At 38.7% G+C, this 25,280-nt stretch overlaps 3 protein-coding genes and 1 long non-coding RNA gene across 9 annotated transcripts; 2 read left to right on the top strand and 2 right to left on the bottom strand.

The window, feature by feature from the left end:
* The first annotated feature begins 3,326 nt into the window (after positions 1 to 3,326).
* LOC131672056 (glycerophosphocholine phosphodiesterase GPCPD1-like) lies at positions 3,327 to 11,988 on the top strand. Of its 2 annotated transcripts, XM_058948989.1 has the most exons (14): positions 3,327 to 3,958; positions 4,429 to 4,513; positions 5,037 to 5,260; positions 5,338 to 5,507; positions 5,592 to 5,770; positions 5,865 to 5,996; positions 6,076 to 6,186; positions 8,344 to 8,497; positions 8,579 to 8,732; positions 8,813 to 9,038; positions 9,485 to 9,562; positions 10,448 to 10,603; positions 10,875 to 11,302; positions 11,480 to 11,988. In XM_058948989.1, the coding sequence occupies exons 2-14, from the start codon at positions 4,475 to 4,477 to the stop codon at positions 11,799 to 11,801; spliced, it is 2,373 nt and encodes a 790-aa protein (XP_058804972.1). In that variant the 5' UTR covers positions 3,327 to 3,958; positions 4,429 to 4,474; the 3' UTR covers positions 11,802 to 11,988. The 2 variants fall into 2 exon arrangements, with proteins under 2 accessions (XP_058804972.1, XP_058804973.1); XM_058948990.1 differs by lacking the exon at positions 9,485 to 9,562 and having other exon boundaries at positions 3,346 to 3,958.
* A 2,741-nt stretch (positions 11,989 to 14,729) lies between these two features.
* On the bottom strand, positions 14,730 to 15,486 carry LOC131672059 (uncharacterized). The gene is made up of 3 exons (XR_009302591.1): positions 15,379 to 15,486; positions 15,190 to 15,288; positions 14,730 to 14,820 (listed from the first exon to the last, which is right to left on the bottom strand). It is a non-coding gene; the product is annotated as an uncharacterized LOC131672059 (long non-coding RNA).
* LOC131672058 (chromatin assembly factor 1 p55 subunit) lies at positions 15,191 to 17,800 on the top strand. Of its 2 annotated transcripts, none has more exons than XM_058948996.1 (5): positions 15,191 to 15,328; positions 15,929 to 16,427; positions 16,516 to 16,773; positions 16,855 to 17,182; positions 17,257 to 17,800. In XM_058948996.1, the coding sequence occupies exons 1-5, from the start codon at positions 15,310 to 15,312 to the stop codon at positions 17,434 to 17,436; spliced, it is 1,284 nt and encodes a 427-aa protein (XP_058804979.1). In that variant the 5' UTR covers positions 15,191 to 15,309; the 3' UTR covers positions 17,437 to 17,800. The 2 variants fall into 2 exon arrangements, with proteins under 2 accessions (XP_058804979.1, XP_058804978.1); XM_058948995.1 differs by lacking the exon at positions 15,191 to 15,328 and adding an exon at positions 15,402 to 15,820.
* Positions 17,800 to 25,261, bottom strand: LOC131672057 (slowpoke-binding protein). 4 transcript variants are annotated; one of them, XM_058948993.1, is made up of 10 exons: positions 24,920 to 25,260; positions 23,345 to 23,989; positions 20,474 to 20,721; positions 19,790 to 20,055; positions 18,989 to 19,304; positions 18,691 to 18,782; positions 18,436 to 18,567; positions 18,281 to 18,363; positions 18,138 to 18,178; positions 17,911 to 18,049 (listed from the first exon to the last, which is right to left on the bottom strand). In XM_058948993.1, exons 2-9 carry the CDS (start codon positions 23,743 to 23,745, stop codon positions 18,145 to 18,147), a joined length of 1,572 nt encoding a protein of 523 aa, XP_058804976.1. In that variant the 5' UTR covers positions 23,746 to 23,989; positions 24,920 to 25,260; the 3' UTR covers positions 17,911 to 18,049; positions 18,138 to 18,144. The 4 variants fall into 4 exon arrangements, with proteins under 4 accessions (XP_058804975.1, XP_058804974.1, XP_058804977.1 ...); XM_058948992.1 differs by lacking the exon at positions 18,138 to 18,178 and having other exon boundaries at positions 17,800 to 18,049; positions 23,345 to 23,911; positions 24,920 to 25,261; XM_058948991.1 differs by lacking the exon at positions 18,138 to 18,178 and having other exon boundaries at positions 17,800 to 18,049; positions 24,920 to 25,261.
* Between the last annotated feature and the right edge of the window lie 19 nt (positions 25,262 to 25,280).

The following is a 25,280-nucleotide window of genomic DNA, read 5'->3' on the forward strand; positions in this document are numbered from 1 at the left end:
CAACGCAGAACAATAAATTTCGCATCTCGGAAAACTACTTGTGAGTCGTAGAAAAGACGTAAAAGTACTAATAAGAGTTATCCGAGAAAAGTAAGCTGCGGGAGATGAAAAGAAGCAATTCAATTTCATAACCCCGCCACTAATCAAATAATTGAAAGAAGTCAGCTCTCTTGCGCAAATAGTCTCAAGGTAGACGAAACAGAAAAAACACACCTCTCTTCACTTATGTACATTCTCCGTCGAGACAGAGTCGTAATGTAGTTACAGGTGAAGTAGCTAAGGGTTATGAAGGAAATTTTCATATCGCGCAGTATATTACGTGCGTTACACATCGGGGTGGCGAAGCGCAGAAGAAGAAGAAGAAAAAGGAGGGCAAAAAACGAGGCGCAGTAGCAGCGGAAAGCTCTAAATCATGCGGCAAGTTATTAGCTACCTCTAGCGCACTACCTTCTGCTACGTATGCTAATGTCAGTAAAAAGAACTTTCACTTCGTTAACCTTTTCGAAAGATAATTAGCCTTCCGTTATTAAAGCCGGCAGGTGTAGAGAGAAAGCTTCTGTCATTCGCGACGGGAATCGATGCATCTGTGCATTTCGTTGCAGCGACTGGCCAACGCACGACACGCGCACGCGTGCTAATTGCTCCAGTTTTACAACTTTACGCCGTTTTCTATGGCGCCGGACTGTTTACGAGCTTAACTTCGCGCTACACCGACGAAGGAACGCTCGATGAAAAGCTGCACGTTAAGCTTCGAGTAGTCTCTCACCCTGCAAATTTTGATGACGTGCTAAGCCAAAGGCATATTACACCCAATTTCTCAGCATCGATGCCCCTCGCGCACTCGAGAAGGGAAGAAATACGCAAATCTCGTTAACGCGTTAATATTCACAAAAGTTGTGCTCTCGTCCTTCGTATAACGTCAAATGTGGAATAGAGAGAGAAAGAGAGAGAGAGAGAGAGAGAGAGAAAGAGAAAGATGACACGAGCGCCGAGCAGTAGCAGCAACAGCAGCACAACAAAAGGACTCGTGCTCGGCGGAAATGAACCGCGCTCTGTTGTTTGGGTGTGTGTATGTGTTGACTCGGGTACTGCACTCTTGGCACTCTGTCAAAACGCGAAAAAGCGCTAATCCTACGGATATCGCTAACGAGCTTGCACGGAAAACCTACCCAACCCTGCCTGCTTTTCCACTCGGCTTCTGCTGCTGGCTGCTACCTTCTTTTACTTTTAACGATGAACTGCCTTTCCTCAAAGAAAGACACAGAGCCCTACAAGCGCTCTGTGCATTCGCGGATTTTTCTGGTTTCGAGTTTGCATTATATGTGCTTGTTCCGCCTCGTTAGATTTTTTCCTTTTTCTTTCTGAATGATATTTAAGAAGAAAAATAATTAAATAATTTACTTTCGAAATTGTTACGTTCCTCCGGGACGAATGAGACTCAATGAAATTACAGGTGTAACAGTTGACGCCAGGAGAACCTGGCGATTTAAGCTCGATGCGACGCAGTTTTATTCGGTCTATATCACAGTTATCGACGTATAATTAGCCCAACATTTCGAATTTCTAATTACAGGACGATTGCGCGAATAGTTGCCACTGTCCGCGCTCAACGGGTTGAAGACCTATTATTTAAATTTTTTCTAAAACACGAAAGGCCGATATATCCGCTGATATAAGAAAAATGGCGAGTCAAGCGCGATATGGTTTCATCATGAGAATCATTATAAGCTACGTACGCAGGTGTTCTGTAATCTAATTAGCTTAAAGACTCATTTGCATAATTTGCATACACATGGAGCCAGCCTACACAGTTTTCTCATAATCGATGACTTTTGCAACACTGTATACAGCGATAAGCTTAGCTTAGTATACTTGCATCGAGCAGAGGCAACTTTCGATTGACATAATCTGGCTGCGCAGCTTGCGCGTTTCGTCGCTTAAAAGTAGTCAAATGCGCGCGCGCGACAGTGCACAGCGTCGCATCCCCTCTCCTCGATCGTCCGCGCGCGCAATGTTCGCGCAAATATTTGAACTTGCTCGCAGCGTCATTGCTTGACCGTGTCTCGTGAAAAACTAAGGCGAAGGTCGTGGCCGCGCCGTCTGTACGTAGCGTGGCGTGCGCCGCTTTTGCTACTCACACTGGACCTTACACCTGCGAGCTCGACGAGTATTTGGCCTAACAGACTGGCGCCGCGCGTTCGGCGAAGCAACACTTTGCAATTGTTTGTTTGCAGCGCGCTCAATCAAATCCTCTCTATGACAGCAATCGCTGCGATGGAGAATCAACGGCGATGAAATCGCACGTTCTAAATTTAGCGGAGGATACGAGGGATTCGTTTACTAACTTCAAATACAATTACTTGCTCGACTTTCGTATCACGAATGTGTGTATAGTCTTGTAAGAGAGTTTTACTCTCAAACTCGCAAGCGTTAATTGGAATTATTTGGAAATATTATATCTTATCTTACGTAATTTGGTTGTATTTAGGCACGACTTCCAACTACGCCTGCGTATTTTTTTTGGTTTTTACGAACTCGAAAAAACAATTTTGGCACAGGTCCAATATTAATTTAAAGTTCTTCGGTACACTGATTTCCCAATATATACTTAATGTTATAGCAATTTCTTGTATATATGTACATAGGCAAGAGGAAAGAAGCGACGAGTAATTTGCGTCGTTAAAGCTTGACAGAGGGCAAAAGTATATGATAGCGCTATAGTCAGCCGGGGCACGTGCGACGCTCTATCATTGTACTTGCATTAGTTGATTATCATGTAACGTCATACGTTCGCTGTCGCTCTTCTCCTTTCTTTTTTTTGTTTCTACCACTCGCTGCAAAATTGCCTGTTCTTTTTTATTGTTATTACTCAAAAGCAGCGAGGTTTTCTTTTCGAAGGAATTATATTGTTGCACCGACGTGACTACATGTCAAAACTTTATTTTTATCTTATCGTTTTTTAAAGTAAGCAACCATTTACTGCATACAACATTTTTCATATTTGCTATTAATTTGTCGAAATAAAATTTGTTTGAAAGGAGGCCAATATTCAGCTTTTGCGTTGTAACCAAAAATTTTATTTGAAGACTCGTTTGTCTACATTCTAAAAATTACATCGTTCACGCAATAATGTAACTTTTTCTTAAAAAAAATTTCTACACAATACACTAATAAATAAATCATTCATAACGTCTTCGATCTTTCGTCGTTGCTTAAAAACTGAAAAATTATAATAATATGTTTCGCTTGAAAAATGAAATAAATATTCATCGTGCTGTTAAAAAATATCTTTAAACAATTTTTCACGTCAATTTATTACCGTCCTAAACAAGACTTAAACAATACGGTTAACTATAAATGCGAGCAGCAAAACAGAAAGAAAATCAAGATTAATTGAAGAAAGGTCAAAATAACGCAGCGCGCACACAAAGCTATAGTACTTATAAAACAGTGGAGCCGCCTTTCGCCACAGTCTGAAAGTAGCTGAGCACACGCTCTCACGGAGAGAACTCGGCACGGGCGGCACGCGCTACGCACACAGCTAACTTGCACGCACACACCTACACGCAGCGCCAATCGGAGCAGACCGCCGTCGTCGTTGCCGAGAGAGCGCACTTCTACGTAATCGTCTGAGGAGTCAGAGTCAGTACGCTTTCTACGTAGTTCGTGAACGGGTCACCGCTGGTTTTGACTTTGATCGTAGAGAAAATAAATTTCCATCGTCGTCGAGTGCATTGTGAGCCATATTAAGTGTTGCTACACACCAGTCGAGTAGTGCAAAGTGTGCGAATTCAGTGCAACAGAGGAGACATGACGCTGATGCTGGAAGGCACGCCGCCGCTGCAGCAGCTTGCTCGTGCTGGTTACTTGGTCAAATAACATTTGCTTCGCAGGCGACAGAAGCCGAAAGACCAAGTGCCAGTAGTCACATCCTTACCCTCATCACACTTCCTTACATGTAAGTATAATCATCCCTGAAAAAAGCGAAGGCTCATTTTTAATCCCTTATTTCTGCATTGCTGATAAATCAATCGCGTAGCAATGGCATATGTTTTTATTTAGTCTGTAGCCTTTTGCTCGAGTCTGAATCCATACTCTTAGGCCCAACGCGACATAACTAAAGTAGCATTGCATCATTTTACCGTATTATTTACCAAATATTCGCTGGCGAGCCTTCCCCATACTTTGACAGACACGCTATATCCTTGTCTCTCTTGCTCTCTCTGCTATGACTATGCGCGCTGCGCGCAATAAACTTGACACTGCAACCGGCCGCTGCGCAATCCTTGGCTCTCCACGATGTTTTTACTCGATCTTTCGTAATGCTTTGTAAAATTGAACGATTGAAACGCCCGTTGTGTTGGAAGAGGCTACTATTTTTAATGACGTTATTTTCTATACATGTTTTTTGGCACCATCGCATCACAGACGAGGAAAGGATAATACTGTCCTGGCTCAACAAGCAGGAGGTAGCATGAGGGCTTCCAAAACTGATTGGATGTTTAGGGTCCAGGTATGATTTCAAGACCCCACATTCATTGCTCCCGCGATAAATATAGACACTTGTTACCATTGTCTTCAATCTCTCTTTGGAGTGGCATAATTATTACTTAGTAGTTTGATTCATTGAGAGGTTGGATGATTAAGTCATATGTTTGATCTTTTTATATTTGATGTGATGCAATTAGATTGTTTGATATTCTCGAGGAGAGATGAAATTGTACAGACAACAGTCATTGATATGCCTAGTGTTTGTACTGTTGTTGAATGTTTGTGCAAAATATTTAGATCACTTTGCTGAAAACTTTCTGATTGCATAAGCGAATCTTTCAACGCAGTGAATAATTATGTTTACCACAAAGTTTTTCTGAGAATATATGAAAATGAGCAGAGAGTGCTATGATCATATGCTCTGACAGCGCGGAGTGTTTGTTGGTTTTGTATCTTTTACTCGTGTCTATATTCATTGACTAACCATTTATCATGGCAATGAGTATTCATTTCAACTTATTCAATTATTTTATGAATTATAATAGGTCCCTGGCCTGGAAAAAAATGATGTTGTGTTTGTTGTTGGTAACCTCCCCGAATTGGGTGCCTGGAATCATAATCAGGCTATCCAATTGACAAAGGAAAATGATGGAACAGATTCTCCAACAGGCTTTGAAAATAATGGCACATCAGAATTTGCTGATTTTTATGGAAATTCTAGTGATGGATTAGATTCATTTGGGAATGGTGATTCTGAGCATTCTGATGAGTAAGTCATATTGGATCTAAATGCAAATATTTCTGAATTAATGTACAGCTAGTTAGAATTTTAATTTATTTTTGCAGAGGACAGGTATTTTCACAAAAAATTACGTTGCCCTCAGATGCTGACATACAGTTTCGTTACTTTGTAGCTGTAGTTTGTTTATCTAATAATGTCACTAAAAATTCAGCTAAAACTCTAATTATAAGGAAATGGGAAACACACATGACACCAAGAAAAATAAAAAAAAATGGTACGCACAGTGTTCCAAAGCTTTACCTTATTTGAAAATATCCTTAGAAGTGTTCTAGGATTTCACAATTATAACTATTTTTAGCTCCAAGCAACTTTAATGAAGAAACCCTGCCAGATCCTGAAAGATTCGGATACCATAACGGTTACATGAAAGTTGAAAGAGGTTGGCTCACAGATGAAACAGTAATTCAATTTAAACTTTTTAATAATCCTGTTAAACTTTGGAAGAATAAGTTGCAAAATAGAAGGATTCATATAAAAGTAAGCTGAAATAACTCAAATGAATGAAGATTTTATGAACTAAAACAGTTTTGTGCAAGTCACAATAACAATAATAATAATTTGTTTATTCCAGATGACACCAGTTAATTTGGTTAGGCATAATTCATTAGAGTTACAACAATTTGGAGAATGTCCAGATGATAGTCTCTCCATGGATACTCAAGATATTGTAGATCAGCCAGCATTCAGTATTACGGAGATAGCTGTATGCATTTAATAATTTATTACATAACATAATTTTATTGTTAAGCAATATTGAAAACTCTTGTGATATATTATTCTAGGTCATGAATGATGACGAGGCTTATTTTAGGCATCAAAACCAGTTTGGTCGAGCCTATAATGAGGACGAGTGTATGATCTTTAATGTAGCAGTTCGATATCCAGAAACAGTTGTAAGTACTTCTTCACTGTTAGTATTGATATAGATTAATTGGAAATGAATATCTTTAGAACATTGTTTGATACTCTTTTAAAGAAGCAAAATCATTGTGTGATTGATATAATTAACAGTCTGATTTCAAAGCAACAAACAATGGCTTAAATTTATTCAAATGAAATAAAAATAAAATGCACAAATTGACCATATCATGCGAGTTTTCAGTAGACTACGAGTAAGCTGTCAGCGTCTTCTTAAACTAATAATTTCATTTTTTCTTTTCAACTTGGTAAAAGATGATTAAATTGTTCGGCAGCGTGTGCCCAGACCAGAGATGCGGCCTACAACTAATATATTGGACAATGGATAATGAGAGATGACAATGAGAGAGCCTATGACTTGTGCAAAAAAAGCAAGAAACTTGAACAATCTGATGTACAGATGCTAAGCAATGCTTTGCATCATAAGTCACATGACATCGCATCGAGATATGATAGTTTTGATAGTCGTTTAAAATATCCTCATAATCCAGTCCCATCCCCAAGCCTGGGCTCTCGTAAACTGCGCTATACAATACGCGGTTATAAAAGAGCAGAGCGAAATTTCATGATTGAATAATGATATGTAATTGAAACAATAACCTAGTTGAGAAAGAGAGATTTTGAACGTCATATTAACTGCATCACATTGTTTATAATTCGTTATAATGCGACTGCGGTTTACACGGGTCCTAGACATCCAGTCTACATTCCTAAAGCGTAGTAGATTGTGTGAATGGAATGAAAGACATGCATTTTTTAATAATTCATTTTAAGTCAGTAAATTGATCAATATGCTGACGCACACACATTGTTTGTAAATAGATTCTAAAATTGGAGTAAACTTAATGACATAATTCACCTATAATTTCGGCCAATAATTGATAATTAAAAACAAACATACTCATCGCAAGCTCACGATCGTGAATGTGTTTTTGACAAATTTTAGAAAATAACTACAAGCTAGAATAATGCGTCAAAATATTGGCTAATCAGTTTAATAATTCAAAATAAATCATTCAAAAATGCAATGCTTTCATACTGATCTCGTAATCTGTTCCGCTTTCTTTCTTTCTTTTTTTTTGTTTTTGTTTTTTTATTTTTGTTGTTTTTTTTAACAAAGATTAAGAGAAATGATGTCAAGCTGTCACATCTCGTAACCATCTGTGTGCGTCGAAAAATGGTGAGAGTCCCTTATAGTCCTTTTATATCATACTTAGTGTATGGCCATTATTTTCTAGCAATAAACGACTCTACCGAAACCGCACGTGGGCATCGCTGCTTGGCCAATGCCAGAAACAAAATGCTGAATTCGAAAGTAACAAAAGAGTAAACGAATGAAAGTTAAAAGAAATTCTTTTTTCTTTATTAATGATGATGATTGGCAGGTTGTTGCGGGTGCCGCTTTACAGTAATAGCATTTGTCAATTTAGAACAAAAAAATGAAATTGGTCTGGTTCAATGATTTGATTGCACAAGAAACAAACTGTAACGCTTAATTCGATTGAAAAAAAATTTTTGTATGATGTTCTTTGTTTTTATTCAATTAATTGGCTCAATTGCAGTCTTATTGATGTGATACAGTTTTAGTTCTTGATCGCAACATAAAAAAGCAGAATTGATCGAAGATACGATCACTGCCAATGCGGTAAGAGTCGAGCGTTTCCGAGTCGTCGGCATAATTGAATACAAGTGCCTATAAATCTAAAAATAGATTATGCACCAAAATCTCTCTATCTCTCTATGTCAAGTGTAAGAATTTTAATCACACATTACTCTTATTTTTGTTCTCTCTGTCTTTTTCCACCGTCAAATGAGAAGATGAAATGCTGACACTCTTATCTTCGATTGCTGATTCATTAGTTGAAATTAACCTTTAGCTATCATGATGGAATTACAAATTTTACAACAAACTTATTATTTTTATTGACATTGATCATTTGAATATTTTATGAGAAAAACGTCTCTTGAGATTTTAAACTTGTCACCGTTGATAGCTAAATGTTAGGCTAAATAATTGATGAGTAGTGGAAATATGTGCCATAAAACAAAACGTCGAATTTTTTATTTGTAAATATTGTTAATAGGACAATGTGTTGATAAACGTTGATTTTTCATGAAATTATTATTTCCAGGCTTACTTAGTCGACTACTATGTGTACACATCAAGATCCTTTCCTGGGGAGCCACCTAACCACATTGGGTTCAGCTATATTTTGCCTAGCACTTTGCAAACTAGCACTGGTCTTTTGACCGTGCCCATTACTAGTACTAAGCATAGGCCCATAGGTCAGTTTAATCGATGAATACATGAGAACTTATGCAAAATTATTCAAGTTAACTATAATTTTTAAATATTATCCATTGTAGGACAATTAACAGTAGAATACGTTGCAATAAAGCCTATACCGGACTTCCCATGGGACATGAGTATTTCCTACGCAAAACACTGGGAGCAGAGGTGGGCAGGTCTGGATGTCGGACATCGTGGACTTGGAAATTCGTTCTCTTGTAAAATGAAAAGGTTCATATCTCAAGCTTTCGGAATAAAATTATAATGTAATGCTATTAGCAAATGAATAATTAAATATGTTATCTTTGTAGTTGCGCGAATGTTCGTGAAAATACGATTGCCTCTCTGAAGACTGCCTCGTACCACGGCGCCGACATGGTCGAGTTTGACGTGCAGTTATCCAAGGACTTGGTACCCGTTATTTATCACGACTTTTACGTATCAATCTCGATGAAGCGCAAGAAGCAAATTGAAGCTATGGACATGTTGGAGATACCAGTGAAGGACCTCACCTTGGAACAACTGCACTTGCTCAAGGTAAATTTTGTTAATTGTGCCATTGTTACTAACATAATTCCGTGAGAGCGTGAATGAATTACAATATATATTTTTATTCAACGAATCATCTTATATAGTAAATGGAAGTGTTGCCAATGACCTCTATTTCCCTTCTTCAGCAAATATTTTATTTCTATTTCCACGCTTTAGGGATTGGGCATTTTGTAAAGATTTGTTAACCTCATATCTATATCTACGACTACTTTTTTTCCTCCGCTGTTAATACTTTCTGTCTTTCTGATATGCTGGTCTTTACTTAAAAGTAAGCTTGTGTCTCCCGAGCGCAAAGTAAGGGTAGCGAGAATAACATGGTAAAACTCTACCGTGATCTGAAGTTACTTTTACTTATTTATTTTTTTGAACGATAAGTACTTATGATTTGAAATTTCGAAATTATCGCTTTTTTATTTGGATATATTTAACAGGATTTTTATTACCCGGGGGACTCCTTGGGTAAGGTGCTGTATTACGTTGATAAAGCCGAGAGCTGGGTTAACCAACCGGTGAGCCATCATACACCACTTGCCGTGGTGCACACAACTCTCATGCAACATTCATTGCATGTGACGCAGCTGATTTTACGAAATTTTCTAACGACATCACCCATGCGAATATACCAGCATTAACTATTCATATTTCATCCAGCGAGACTCGTAGTTTGGTGGTCACTCGTCAAATAAACTTTGAGTTTTATTTAGGTGTTCAGATTTTCTTTTCTTCCTCGAGAAGCTCCAATGGCGTGTTGTATGACTAACTGCGTTATTTTTACATAACGCGTCCAATTTATGTCGTAATTAATTTTTAACATGAAGTGACCACCTACTAACCCACATAGTACTCTCTCTCTCTCTCTCTCTCCCTCTCTCTCTCTCATGGTATATAATTATTAGTCATATGCTTCAACGAACATCATTCTTCAAAGTTTCCCGTTACTTTTACCAACGAACCTACGTGTTTATCGGAGAGACTTGAAGAATCCTTCATTACAGTTAGCATCAGACGAGGCTTAAATATAAATCAGCTATCTCACTCTCTAATGAATGCCTTGCTCGAAAAAATTTCTAAGTCAAACACTATTCAAGAGCAACATAATTCGCACTTAGACTGTCCTTCACTTTCTCATGTTTTATATATCGTGCAGCATGCCCCATACGACTTCAAATATGATAAAAGACAATGCTACGATCACAAATTTTCTTCACCTTTTCTCTTTGCGTGCATTAACGAAGAAAAGAAAGAAAACATACTGCGTGCAAAAATAGAATTGATATGTATGACAAAAAGCCTCCACGGATCTTCTGGCCTTATCGCCTGTAGTTTATATCTTTTACTTAAATATCAGAGCTAAAATTATTAATTAATTGTATCCTTTTCATTGTTTATCTTAGGTTTATCATGTGAACGAAGGTAGGGAGAAAGCTGCAAAGTTCTTTGATGAAGACTTAGAAGATCATCAGCCATTTCCGACCCTTCAGGGTGCGCTGCAAGAGTTGGAACAACATGTAGGCTGCAATATCGAAATCAAGTGGACGATGCAGCTGAAGGTAACAATTTTTGATTTCTGAAAAAGTAGTTCTGGTGGATATATCCTCAAGATTTTATTTCCATTTCCAATACCTTCGCGATGTTTCTAAAGGCGATATTTTTATAAAACGTAAGTGTTTAAAAACAATTTTCTTTGTAAGAAAAATACATCAAAAGAATGGATGTGCCTTACTAAGAAATACGCTTTTTAAAACTGACATCAGGTCTAAATTGATTTCCATTATTTTTTAAATATGAACTGTAAATGAAGAAATGTATAAACTTTTTCAGGACGGCACATTTGAACTTAATCATCCGTTTGATCTCAACGTCTACCTAGATACGATACTTAAAGTCGTGCTAGAGCACGGTGGCGAAAGAAAAATTGTATTTTCATCGTTCAACCCTGACATTTGCGCCATGATACGCCTCAAACAAAACAAGTATCCGGTGGTTTTCTTGACTCAAGGCGTGACCGCCAAATATCCGACTTATCACGATCCTCGTTGTCAAACAATTCCGATGGCCATGAGACACGCACTGGCTGCGGATATTCTCGGGATCAACGTTCACACGGAGGATATTCTACGCGATCCAAGTCAAGTTAAGCTAGTCAAAGATCGTGGTCTCATTATTTTTTGTTGGGGTGATGATAATAATGATAAAGACACTATTCAGCATCTGAAAAAACTTGGCCTACACGCCGTCATTTACGATAAGTAAGTTTTTCTAGCTGTTAAACCACATATAATTGTTCAAATTATTTTAACTTGCGATAAAGTAGATAAGTTGTAGATTCAAAATTAAACTTCTATGCTTGTGAAGCAGAAATTTGGAATAACATCAATTATAAGCTTTACATCGGTATTAATACGTATGTATTTATATTTTTCTAGAATTGATGAATACAACGCGAAAGAGGTCAAAGAGAGTGTATTTCTAGTAGACGCTCGCGAGAATCAGAAGGCACTGATTGAATTGGCTCAAGCAAATACTGTAGCGGCTGCAGTAGCAGCTGGCACTCCTGGGTTTACCGCTAACAACGCCGGTGCAAGTAGCGAGAGTGACGACAGCGTCGGCGCCGCTAGTGTCAGTTTGACGACTAACTGTGATATAACGCAACAGGACAAGGATATTCGCGACCTTACCAAGGACTTTAGCGTTTGCGCGCCCAGTTTTGGGCATCCCGAAGGCGAAGCTGCGACCAATGCGCTCTAATATGCTTTTACCTCGGAATTTTTAACTGTGTTTCTAAATTCTCAACTGATTATTACAATTGTGTAATGAGGCGCTAAAAATTGAAAATTTCTATGCTGTTTATTTTTTTTTATTTTTGTCCCTTCTCTCTCTCTCTCACACATACACACACACACATATACACGCGCGCGCGCGCACATACACACTCTTTTTTCTTAACAATCTAATTTTCATGCGCTTGTTATATAAGCGATCGGTGTGTGACGTACGGAGAAAATAATCTTAGTGGTGGTTGCATTTTGCGAGTTAGGACTAAGGACAATAATTTATTGTTTGAGCTTAGGATTGAGTCCTGAACTATTGAAAGGATTATGATTTCCTATTATCTACCTGTATACGGATAGTTGCTTTAAATTTATTGATTTTGTGTGTATTGAGTATTTTTAATGCTTCTAATTTACCTTGTAAGTAGGAAAATACTGCTAGTTTAATATTTCTCTCGTAGATTAACAGGTTTTTTAATTAAATTAAACTGTACGAAGTAATATTTCAAAGCTAAAAATGAGTTAGGACTGAGTCCTAAGAAATGTATGTATTGAAGCAATATAAGTTGGTAGTAAGAAACAAAATTATTATTTAACTTTTGAACATTAAAGTTCTAAGTCCTAACTTTAATAATATGTACAAACACGCTTCGTAATTCATAATTATCAAATTTCTTAACATTTTCTCTGTACAAGAGTGAGTTATTTAAAAGTCACGATAATCGTTTTTTTTTTACAATTTACAAGATATCCAGTGCAAGTTTTTGTAAAATGGAATATTTTGTAATATTTGTAATAGCGAAAAATGAAGTTCTACTTATAGAAACATTCACATTTTTATAATGAATACAGGTGTTTTTTATAGCTCACTCATGTGTTGAATTCAAAAAATAAAGGTTATATCAAAATTATATAAACTAAAAAAATCATCTGATTCAAAATAATTGTTTAAGCTCTACTGTTTTTTCTTATAAGTAATAAGTGATACCATATTTTTAAAGAAAAGGAGCTGCTCGAAATTATAAATGCAAATTTTCGTTTAAACTTCGTAAAACTTTAACGTTTAACTTCGTAAGACTTGTAGGAAATCTGTGTCATTTCATTTTTCAAAACATAATTGCTGTAATAATTTTTCTTTTACAAATAATTGAGAATATTTTAATGATTGGTTTAATTAAAATGACGCAGAAATTTAATGTGTTGCTTTTCCTTTTCTCCATAAACTTATCATAATCAACATTATGTTACATTCAATTTCTGCAATATATACAATTTATACGCTAATGTACTTCTAAGTAATTATACAAATTAATGTTCTACAGATGAGCTAATATGGAGGGAATTCAGGGAAGGATGATAACGATAATTTTACAGATATCATTGGTGATTTTTTAAAGTTTAATAGTTCCTTACATACTTCAGTTAAATTCATAAGAATTAATGTTTTACAAGGTTTCAAGTAAACTTAAATTATTTAGCTGAATATATTGATAAGCTCTTTTTCAGAGAAGACTTAAACTTATTGAACACTTGATATTTCAATTCTGAAATTTATTAATTTAGAAATACTAAAATTAATTGTACTGCTGGTAGTGCGTCAATAGTTTCACAGGAATGGACAATTGTATCAATTGTCAAAATCCTGTTGTGTGATAGTCATCCAGTGTATCCATAAAGAAAAAAACAATCATCACATTTTTTATCTTTTTCATTAAATTGCACGTTTTTCTAGAACACAGCTTTATGCAAATATATTTCTATAAAGGATTGAAGAAACATCATACTTGTAAAGAATTTAAAGAATCACCACAATTGTGAATTATAAATTAGTATTAGACCTATGTATTTTATCCGACAATGATACACTACCATGTTAAGATAACTTACAATATATGCGTTTAATGTTAAATTCATACTCAATGCAAAAAATAAGAAGTAATGTAAAGCTGTTTTGTAAAGTTTTTTACCCTTCACTGAGCTTTCACTAATCCTAAATATTTCCAAATGTTACAAAGACATGGAGGTGAAATGAAGAGTTATAAAGAGATGTTCTTAAAAATTTTTTATTAAATTAAATTACTGGTCTTTTACTTCACGTAGACGACGAACAGCTGATCTAACAGATGCAGCTGTGGTTGTTGAGAAAACCCAAGCACCACCAGCAACAGTCCTTTTGCATCGCTTGCAGGACCAGACGCCGACGACGCTACGTTTCATAGCCTCCTACATAAAGCATTATACAATTTTTTCAATATAAATACTATTTTTTAATAATTATATATTGTTTTTTTTCATACCTTTCCACAGAACGTGCATGTGTATTTGCTGTGCTGTGTGATTTCCATCTTTTTGACCATTTTCCTGAGTGAAGCACCATAACGGGTACCATATTTACCAGTGATTCCAACCTTCTTTGTACGCTTAGCCTGTTTAATATCGAATATTTATCAGTATTTTGATAACGCAATCATTAAAATTGAAAATACTTTGTATATCTAGTAACTTTTGTATTATTTTTCAAGCAATTAATTTAATATTCGTAGATACAATTACGCAAGGCAAAGTGATAACCTAAAAAGTATCATTATTTAAGTCAATGACAACAAATACAAAAAAGTTAATAACGGATTCATTATTAATAAAACTTTCATTAAAACTGAGATAATAATTATTTTAAATGATCATCGAATTTATTCATGGATTTAAAATAATAATCAACAATTGTAACACAATAACATAACCCCACTTTTTCATGTCACTCTCGGATAATAAATGAACATATTTTGCAACATAATTATTAAAAATATCACTATCTGTCAACGCAGATGAAATCACTTTACGTCAAGTAATAATATTCACTTTTATTTTTCATTGATGTATTCATTAACTTAAGATTATTTTATTACCATTGTGATAGTCTGTACTTCTCACTCCGTTGACAGAACCGGAAAAGACCTTTGCTGCTGCGCAACTATACTCGTTTCACTTCCCGCTTCCTTAATGTTACCTCGAATTAATGATTTTTTTATCGAAACTATTGAAATAATACTTCCGAAGAAGATAAAAAATAAAATATGTAGTTTTTAGTTTCTTTTGTAAAATAGTAGTCAACAATATTGAAATTTGTCATTATATTATAAAAATTTGTAAACTGAAATAAAAATATTGTCAGATAAAATTCTTTTAGTAAGTAACATAGAAAATTATGAATTATTATAATAGATACATTTACAATATCTGTCAAATTTATAAATTATTAACATTGCCTCTGTAAAATTTTATGAAAATTTTACATCTTGCAGACGCATGCGCAATGTGATACAACGATTAAAAAAGCGAAGCATTAGGTGGTAAAGGAGACATACTTTTGGCGCGGCCTAGCGCGGGTTTGTGAGCACGTTCCTCTGCTCGCTCATTGCAAATAGCCGTTTAAACAGTTGTCCTAGACAGACGTCCTAAAAGACCTTCAAAACAAAACAAACACAATGGCCGACAAGGACGGTGGTAAGTTGTAAACAAAGTTAAGTTATATACACGCTCTGAAATGTTCGTACACTCTAATCGACTTGTAGTGGTTGCTCGCGTCCCTTCGGCTGTCCCGCGAATTCACCAAAAACTGTTCACATAGACCGATCGTGTTGATAATTATTCGTGATTCCGAGAAATTGGCATTTGCATCCTTAGTCGCTCGGTGTATACAACATTTAGAGTTATACTTTCCCAATTAATGCGTCAAGTGTCATCGTGAGATAACCTGCGAGTGAATTATTCCTATTAATGGCGTTTGTTCGTGGCATGGTCTTTAATTGAACAATTTCTGTAGTCTTATTGCTTCTCGTTTAGATACTATTGTTTTGTTGAATTGAGGAAAGTTAATTTTAAGTGGGTTTTCGTATAGTTAAACAAACATGATGAACGGTCACGAAAGTGATACAGAGCAATCCGAAGTAAACACCCATTATTTGAGAAGAGCGCCTAATTGCCGGAGAGACGGCGGTGAATGAAATTATTTACAATATACTGCATCTTTCTTCTATTCTTTTCTAAATGATGTTTGGAAACAACTATTTTTACAACTACTTTATATCAAAATTTGTGTTTCAGATCCTTTTGATGATGCTGTTGAAGAAAGAGTTATTAATGAAGAATATAAGATTTGGAAGAAGAACACTCCATTCTTGTATGATCTTGTCATGACCCATGCATTGGAATGGCCATCGCTTACAGCACAATGGTTACCCGATGTAACAAGACCTGAAGGAAAGGACTATTCTGTTCATCGTCTCATCCTTGGTACTCATACATCTGATGAGCAAAATCATTTGCTAATTGCCAGTGTTCAATTACCAAATGAAGATGCTCAGTTTGATGCTTCTCACTATGACAATGAGAAAGGTGAATTTGGAGGTTTTGGTTCTGTCAGTGGAAAGATAGAGATTGAAATCAAAATCAATCATGAAGGAGAAGTCAATAGAGCAAGATATATGCCTCAGAATCCTTGTGTTATTGCAACCAAAACACCTTCCAGTGATGTCTTGGTCTTTGATTACACCAAGCACCCTAGCAAACCTGACCCTAATGGAGAGTGTCATCCTGATTTGCGGTAAATTTTTTTCCACAGTGAAATTTATTTTACTTGTCTCTTAAGCTGCTTGTGACTTACAATAGGGAAAAAAATTGGTCTATTGCAGGTTACGTGGACATCAAAAAGAAGGATATGGTTTGTCTTGGAATCCTAACTTAAATGGATACCTGTTGAGTGCATCAGATGATCATACTATCTGTCTCTGGGATATCAATGCTACACCTAAAGAAAACAGAGTTATCGATGCTAAAACTATTTTTACCGGTCACACTGCTGTTGTGGAAGATGTTGCATGGCATTTACTGCACGAGTCTCTTTTTGGATCTGTTGCTGATGATCAGAAATTAATGATCTGGGATACACGGTATGCATAAAATTTATTCATTTTTTGTTAAATTATCTGTAAATTTCATTTCAAATTGTAATTGGTAATTTTACACTTCAGATGCAACAATACAAGTAAACCAAGCCATACTGTTGATGCTCACACAGCAGAAGTTAATTGTCTTAGTTTCAATCCATACTCTGAATTTATTCTGGCAACTGGTAGTGCAGACAAAACTGTTGCATTATGGGACTTAAGGAATTTAAAATTGAAATTGCATTCGTTTGAATCACATAAAGATGAAATCTTTCAAGTTCAATGGTCACCCCATAACGAAACTATTTTGGCTAGCAGTGGAACTGACAGGCGTTTACATGTGTGGGATCTCAGTAAAATTGGTGAAGAGCAGTCTACGGAAGATGCTGAAGATGGTCCACCAGAATTATTGGTAAGAATCAAAAAATTGAATGTTGTGTGGAGGAAAAGACTAAATATTTATCGATGGTCATATTTTTCATACAGTTCATCCATGGTGGTCACACTGCTAAAATAAGTGATTTTTCATGGAATCCTAACGAAGCATGGGTAATTTGCTCTGTGTCTGAAGACAACATCATGCAAGTTTGGCAAATGGCTGAAAATATCTATAATGATGAAGAACCTGATACACCTGCCAGTGAACTTGAAACTGGAGCTCCATAAGCCATTAGGTTTAAATGTATATTTTGCATTTTTTATTTTCAACGTTTTAATTATTATGTTGTTTTTGTATTCATCCAAGTAATACGATATTTACAATAAGACAAATCGCGTAAACTGTATTTGATTTTAAAATGTATCAAAAATGTACTCATTTTTTTCTTTCCTCGTTAAAATAATAAATCATTGTAGTGTCTAATAATACCATTGTAATAGCATCAGTGATGTATAACTACTCGATATTTTTTTACAATTTGGCAGTTAAAGAAAAAACGATAACTTAAATAATAACTTGTGATCTAACTAACGAAATCCGTGAATGTCAAATTTTACCTGTAAGAATTGAAATATATTGCAAACTTTTTTACTTTCAGTGTTTTTATTTTTCTGAAAAGACATTTCTCATGGTAGCATATATACATATACATACATACATACATATATATGTATACACACACACATATATATCCTTTCATTCTGTAATTAAATTTTTATTCAAACGGATGTCATAGAAAGTTCCTTGTATATTTGCGCAAGCAATGAACCATTCTCACTGTGCTCATCACTGTCAGGACTGCTAAGCGATATCATATCTTCGGAATCATCTTTTGATAATCTGCAAAGTCAAATAAGCCTATTAGTATTTTGTTCGATATAAAGTATTTGTAGATATTTGCAAAGATATTCCAAATTCAAATGATTACATTGTTGTTACCAACGCTTGGCTGATCGCGATCTATGGCGACTGTGCATGCGAAATCATAAGTAAAAAATAAAAACATTCATGCAGTTAATTATCATGCAACATTAAAAAATTTCACATCCAATCATCGTAAAAAAGATTTACCGTTTAATCGGCGTATTGGTTTTTTGACATTTGATTCCCTCGAGTATTTTTGATATTGGAATGGATGTATCTGGACGGAAAATCTGAAACATAATTATGATAAATTGTTGCAAATGCCGCATTTATTTATGTTGTTTAATGAACAATGAGCTCACGTTAACTGAAGCATTTCGCATTTCACGAAGATCAATATTGCGAAATAAATCGTGTAGTATTAACTGCTCCACGCCTGGATATTTCAATCCATGAATTGGTCCATCGAATATAAACCTCAGACACTCAAGAACCTATAAGCGGAACATTTTAAATTATTAAAAAATACACATCAACTCGTCTATTTAAAAACGATGTGAAAAAAATAAGTGCAATGTTACGTATAAGAATAACCGAAATAACGTGGTTTAGCGCACCTGTGGATATTTCTGAATATCGGAAAGATTAGCAGCGGTCGGCTCAAAAGTGCACAGCTCATAGCCAGCGGTCATTTCAAAAAGCATGTGACCTATGAAGCGAAAGCTTTGCGGTTATTTTAATTAAATCTCGCAATAACGACGTAAACCAAGCTCGAGCATGTCAAAAGCTTTCGTTTCGGAGTTGCCGATTCCGCTCTAGAGTCGTCGATAATTATCCCAAACAAAAGTCAATCCGAAGCTCGTGACATCCTCAAAGCAATTAATCAAAATGCTTGAAAAGGAAAAGAAAGTCTACCAAAGCAAATAGTATCAATAGACACAGGCGCCAGCTGATTTTTGCAATGATTCTGCAGTCGACTGGCGATCACAGGATGGATTCGACTCGTAAACCCTAGCAAAGTGTTTTCAAGAGCTGCGAGTCTGGCGACACCATTCGTCACTATAACGTTTCCCGAGTGAAGATGCGCCACCGTCGGAAAGTCGCGTTCTTTCAGAAACATCAGAGCTTCCAATACTTGACGGCCCATACGTTGAATCTGCGTGATGGGCAGTCCTTTGCCGCGGCTGCTGTACTTGTGCGACCAGTCCTCGTTCCAGCAGTTGCGTTCGATCTGCCATCAAAATTTTGCGTGTAATTGTGCTGCCCGTTGTCGCGCGCAGTTGTCGACGAGTCGGACAGCGAAACGTTTGCGCCCTACATTACGTACCTCGCCCCCATGAGCAGTTTCGTTGGGGACGAGGAAAAGTAACTGCTTAAAAAAAAAGTCGTTACAGCGACAAAGTTAGAGTTCCGAGCTAACAGGAACGCGCGGTAATTTCATTACTTTGCCACTCAATTATCCGCTAAAACAAAATTTGCAGGAGCGTAGAGGAAAAAAAATTTTCAATTATCGACGTAGACGCTCCCAAGAGCCGCGTGCCGTTGCACTCGCCAGAGTCACTTGAAAAAAAAGAAACCACGAGCAGCAGCAAGAATTAATTACAAAGATTAAACTGTTCTGCTCCAGAAAACTCACTGCTACGATAAATCTCTCCGGCGGCAGCGTAATTACCAATCAGCAGTGAGACAGTGAAAAAAAAGCAAGAAAACACTTACGCCATAAATGATGTCTTTGAGGCTACCCTGGTTGATAGGTTGAACGAGAACAACGCAATCTTGGCCCTCGTATTGAACGAACTCGATATCGAGAATCGGGCAGATGTAGGGGTGCTGGAGCGTAAGGAAGAGCTTGTTGAGAACGTCGCGAGTCGACGGGCAGACGTTCAAGCTGCAATTGCGATTCAGTGGCGCCAACGTTAACAGCCGGTCTGTTTTCAGCAGATTGTCGCGCACTATGAACCAGTGCTTGTCTACTCGAGAACCTAGCGTATGCAACATTCAATATGTCCATTTAATCGAGTGCGCGCTAATCGCAACGAGGGGGGCTATCCGTTGACATCGACCAACTCTGCCCTGAATAATTTACCGCAGCCAATCAAGTTGTAATTGAAAAGGGCGCTCGAGCTGTATCAACAGGTGGCGCTTGGCAATAATAAAAAAGACAGAATAAAGGAGAGGAGCTGGCTCACGCGCGGCATTGATCATCCGATCGAACGTGACGTTCGACGAGGGGGCTACGAACGATAAATCGACAATATTGCACGCGCACCAGGACCTCTCGCGAAGAAACTAGGTCGCCTCGAGCGAATGCCAGTTTCGATCTAGTTTGGTTTTCTCTCTCTCTCTCTCTCTCTTTCTCGTCAAATATAATGTAAGATGCGCTGCTTGGCAAATCCGTACCGGCGTTGTTGAGATGCTTGAGGAGGCTGTAGCGGGGCGTCTCTCGAGTGTAGATACGGCAGATCGATAAGGCACGATCTCGCGATCGTCTCTCCATCTCCATGCTTTCGGCCGAACTGCTCTCGTTGCTTGGCGTCGGCGCCGACGACGAGGATGCCGTCGTCGATGAGCCCGTCGCCGTACCGTCGAGCGCGCTTGCCACGCGATTCTGCTGCTCCAGCGCCATGTACTGCTGGCGACCATTGTTTCTGCAAAGGTGTGTCTTACTTTAGGCTCGGATCGATCAGATATGGAAACTACGTGCGTTCGCCTGTAAAGTCATCGATCTAGCCTTCCTCTCGAAGGGTACTGCTACAATGTATACACGCGTCACAATGGCATTTATTCGATAAGCCGCGCGATAATACCGCGTAAACTAAAACTCGTACGGCGGAAGAAGAAAGAGAAGGTCCGCGCATAGACGATTGGCAGCGTTCTGTGAAATTTAATCGCACCCGGAGAAATACTTGGCCAGATTATCTGGACTTTAACGGGCGGCGCCCCTTGTTCGCTTTAACCGACGACTTTTCTTTCTCGGCAGCGCAAAGAATCCCACAGTTTAGCAACGGCAATTCTACGAACCGTCGAATTATCGAATGACATCCCTCTTCGGAGTTTGAAAGGGATCGCGTCGGCTTTGTGCGAGAATTCAATTGTCCGCTCGTATTTCACGCGCATCCTTTTCAACGGAATATAACGCTTTTGAAAGCTTATTAATTATATCAAAACGCAAACTCGAGACAGCCACTACTCTCAGTGATATAGATTTACCTGGAATGAAATCGATTGTGACGAGCCGATCAATAAAGCATAGCTAATCAAGAACGCCATCGTTATTAATACCAAGCAAAATCAGATCGATACGACTATTTTAATACTTGGATACCGTGGAGTCCTTGGTGTACGACAACTCTGCACGATTACATGAAATTCAAACAGGATTGAAATTAGACGCCAGCTGAATCCTTAAAAATCATAAGGAAGCATAACAAAGCCACCTCGACAATAATACAATACGGCAAAAAGAAGTGCTCGCTGGGCTCGCGCGGATTATATTCGTCGGCGCACGAATCGCGCAGGGCTTTCATCCAATAAAGTCGCCGTACATAACATAGCTCTCTCTCTCTCTTTCTCACGTGCGCGCGCGAAAAGAAAACAAAATCGTAGAAACGAGAGATGTGTGCGTGTGTGGCGAGCCGCGAGAAGTCTTCTGCTGCGACCGCACGCTTTTTTACGTAACTAAATTATACCGCAGATTACGATATGCACGCGTTTGTTTCTCTTTTCTTTCTTTTTACTTTGTGGTCTTTAGATTCGTAAGTTTCTGGAACGCGACGGAAAAAAGAACAGAAACGAGTTTGCATCCGAAACAAGAACGTTTTCATAACTCGCTGGCGCGTTTCCTGGAAAATTGGAAATGAATTTTCCGCTCGGCAAAACTACGTCGGTTCAACGAGACCCGCAGCGATCGAACCAATAAGCAAACTGGCCAGGTGCGTGATTGTTGTGCAATCGTGTGACGCGGAACGAAAATTGCGCGCGGTTATTCCAGTTCCGTACGTTATCGCGACGTTTACAATGTTAAGCAAACGTAATCAGGATATTTACCTTCGAGTAGACCTCTTTTTCAGAGGTAAGTATTCCACCCTCGCGACGATTCCCGTTCGTTGACACTGCCTGTGCCGATCGAGCTTGATCGTCCCGTGCATCGCGAGCAAAAGTTGAAGCGTCGCGCGGGCACATAAATAAATGAGTGGGCAAAGTTGATTGTTCGTTTGATGCGCGAACAAGATACAAAGCTCCACCGTCGTTCCGGCAGGCGTCGATACACGTATAATCCAGCGACCGCGACTGTTAAAGCCGTTTGCTATATTTACACGGAGAATGTTTACTTTGCGAATTAATTTTCGATCGATCGTTTTAAGCATCGATATTAGCTAACATTGGACACTGAAAAGGCAAATTCGTTTGAGAAACTAACTAATAAAGAAGAGAAGAAGTTCGAAAAAGAAGAAAAAAAAGGAAAAACTTGGTAAAGTCAAAAGCTCTCCATAAGAAATTCTCTGTCATGCTCTGCGCATCCGTCATCACTCGAGAGATTGTGAGGAACAAAGCTTCTTTGATAAAGCACAATGCCAGTGAGAAATTACATAAGGCTTCTTCTTTTTCGCCTCAGCGTGAAAAGAAAAGAAAATTGTTAGAAACCTGGCGCCGCGACAATAAGCAGCTCGCATCTCGAGGGTATGTACCAAAGAATTCGTGTCAAGATGATCATACATATCGGTGCTTCGCGAAACGTTGCGAGCGCCGTTTCTCCTTTTTCTCTTTTATCGCGACAAACGAGACGCGGTAAACATTTATTTCTCGGCTTCTCCTCTCAGCAGCTACCTGCGAAAGCACTCCCGTGTAATGGACTCTGATTACATGTCCATTAAACGTACACGCATCACGCGCTCGCTCTCCGAAATCTGTGACAATGCTGTTAGCGCACCGTCGAGTGTTTCATATCGAAATTGCTTTTGCTCGAATGTATATGCGATTGGAAAACATGCACTTTAACCGTGGAGTGCACGAGTACGTAGTCTGAACAATATTACAGTGCTCTCTCGAGGAATTGCGTTTGAACGTTTCAACAATAAGGATGCTCGGACGACGTACGTGAATACTTAAACGAGCCTCGACGTAAATTGAATTTCTTTGACAGTTGGTTCTAGTTCCCGCGCAAGTATTCCAGTCGAGATTTTTGTAGTTCAATGGGTTCGCCGTAAACACGTAAAGAATAAATGCCGAGCGAATGATCCGAGTCAATATACTTCATCGATAGTCACTCACCTCGCCACCTCGGGACCCGGATCCTTGTAGCCTTTGACCGCATACACCCTATTGAACAGAATCTTGGCCAAGCTGTCGATCTTGCTGGTCAATTGATTGTATCCCCTGCTCTCTTCATCGGGCGTGTCAGGAGTCATCGGCGTAAGGACGTCGTCCTCCTCGATACTCGCACTCTTCTCCTTTCGCAATAGAACGCTCCTCACGCCAGCGAAGGCGTCGTTATTGCACTCGATTTCTATGGCGCTCTGAGTGCGTCGGTTGGCAACGCCGCGACGTCGACGGCGTTGCGGCGCGCCAGGACGTAATTGGCAGAAACGATCATGGCCTGTCATCTCTTGGTGTTCTCGCGGGATCTCCTCGATGTCCATGCCCCGCCGGGGCATGTTGAATAAAGTAAACATCTTGGCCAGTCGGCTTACTCTTTCGCTTTTTTCTTCTTTGCGCGAGTGGTAATTAAAGATTCATGTGTGCTGCAGTGGGCGGATGGCTATGTCTGCTTCTTCGCTGCTGCTTCTGCTGCTGCTGTTGCTGCTGCTGCTGCTGCTGCTGCTGCTGCTGCTGCTGCTGCTGCATTGCGGGTGAGGCGATAGTGATTGATATTGATGGGAATGCCGGGGAATCAGTCGATCTTGCCTGAATTTTTGTCTATTAAAAGAAAATACCAAAAGAATGCCGTACAGCTTCAAAACTCTGTCATGGGTTTTACATTTCACGTCGTGTCTTGGCAAAAATCACTGCACGCGATAAATTCAAGCATCTACGCTGCAGTAGAAAAAATCAAGTATAGTCAGACATGCATGTTTTTTGCTCGTGCAACCGCGAACATTTCGTAAGAGATAAGAGTGAATCCGCACAATTGTCGTTTGAATCGAGAAGCCATCTACTTTTAGTTATCTGGAAGAGGCAAACGTACGTTGGAAGAGCCAAGATTTTTGAACCGCAGCCAATCTTTCTCGAGACGGATCAAATATTCAAAAGATACCGACGGAGAATTTAATCGCTTTCGAATAGATACATTGACAAACTTACGTAAAAAAGTTTGATTAAAAATATCGTGAGCCCCCGCATGACATTCTTGAAAACAAAGTAGTTTTTTAGAAAAGTAAATTGTCAACAAGAAAGAAACGTGAGGCAACTAACTATTCCTCGCTTCAAGCTAGTTTTAGGCATCACTGGAATCGAACGAAAAAGTCGAGCGACGGGCATTTTACGACTACACCAGCGCGTGAAATAAAGGTTTGTCATCGGATGATCATCGAGAGAGAGAGAGAGAGAGAGAGAGAGAGAGAGAGAGAGAGAGAGAGAGACAGACAGACAGACAGACAGACAGACAGAAAAAGCGAGAGAGAGAGAAAGAGAGAGAAGAGGCTCCGTTAAACTCGAAAAGGTTTCACGAACGAATTGATCCGTCACGAGCAAGCCATTCAACTATAAAATTCATTGCAGCTAAATCCCTAAACGCCTTTCAATCAAGAGCACTCGAACACATGAAAGGCTTCTCAAGTAGACGAATGTACGATAAACAAAAGCTCGACATGGAGGTTTTGAATGAAAACAATTGCCAATAATAAATACCATAGACGTGCGTGTCTGGAGCAGCCCTCCAGCCATTCATCCCTCGCGAGCCGGCGTGTATTTTAAAAACAGTGCGCAGCTTCTTGTCCGTCGCGGTGAAATATACAAGTTGAGGACGACGAGCAGAGCAATTACGAGACTCGGTGAGCGTCGTCTCCAACTGATGGACTCATCGCGAGCACATGACTGCGGCGAAACAGAGCGCGCTGCGGCTCGCTCGCTCGAGGTAAACTGGTTGCTGCTGCTGCACGCCAAGGTGCTTGCACCCTCTCGCGGATGCAGTGCGCCTGCGCTTTCCTCCCGCTCTCTCGCTCTACTCGCGTGTGCACGCGTCTGTCGCACAGCCGCGTGCGCTGCTGTG

The sequence above is a fragment of the Phymastichus coffea genome, unplaced genomic scaffold, assembly GCF_024137745.1.
Source record: "Phymastichus coffea isolate CEN01 unplaced genomic scaffold, Cenicafe_Pcof_1.1 PCOF00141, whole genome shotgun sequence".
NCBI classification, from domain to species: Eukaryota; Metazoa; Arthropoda; class Insecta; order Hymenoptera; family Eulophidae; genus Phymastichus; species Phymastichus coffea.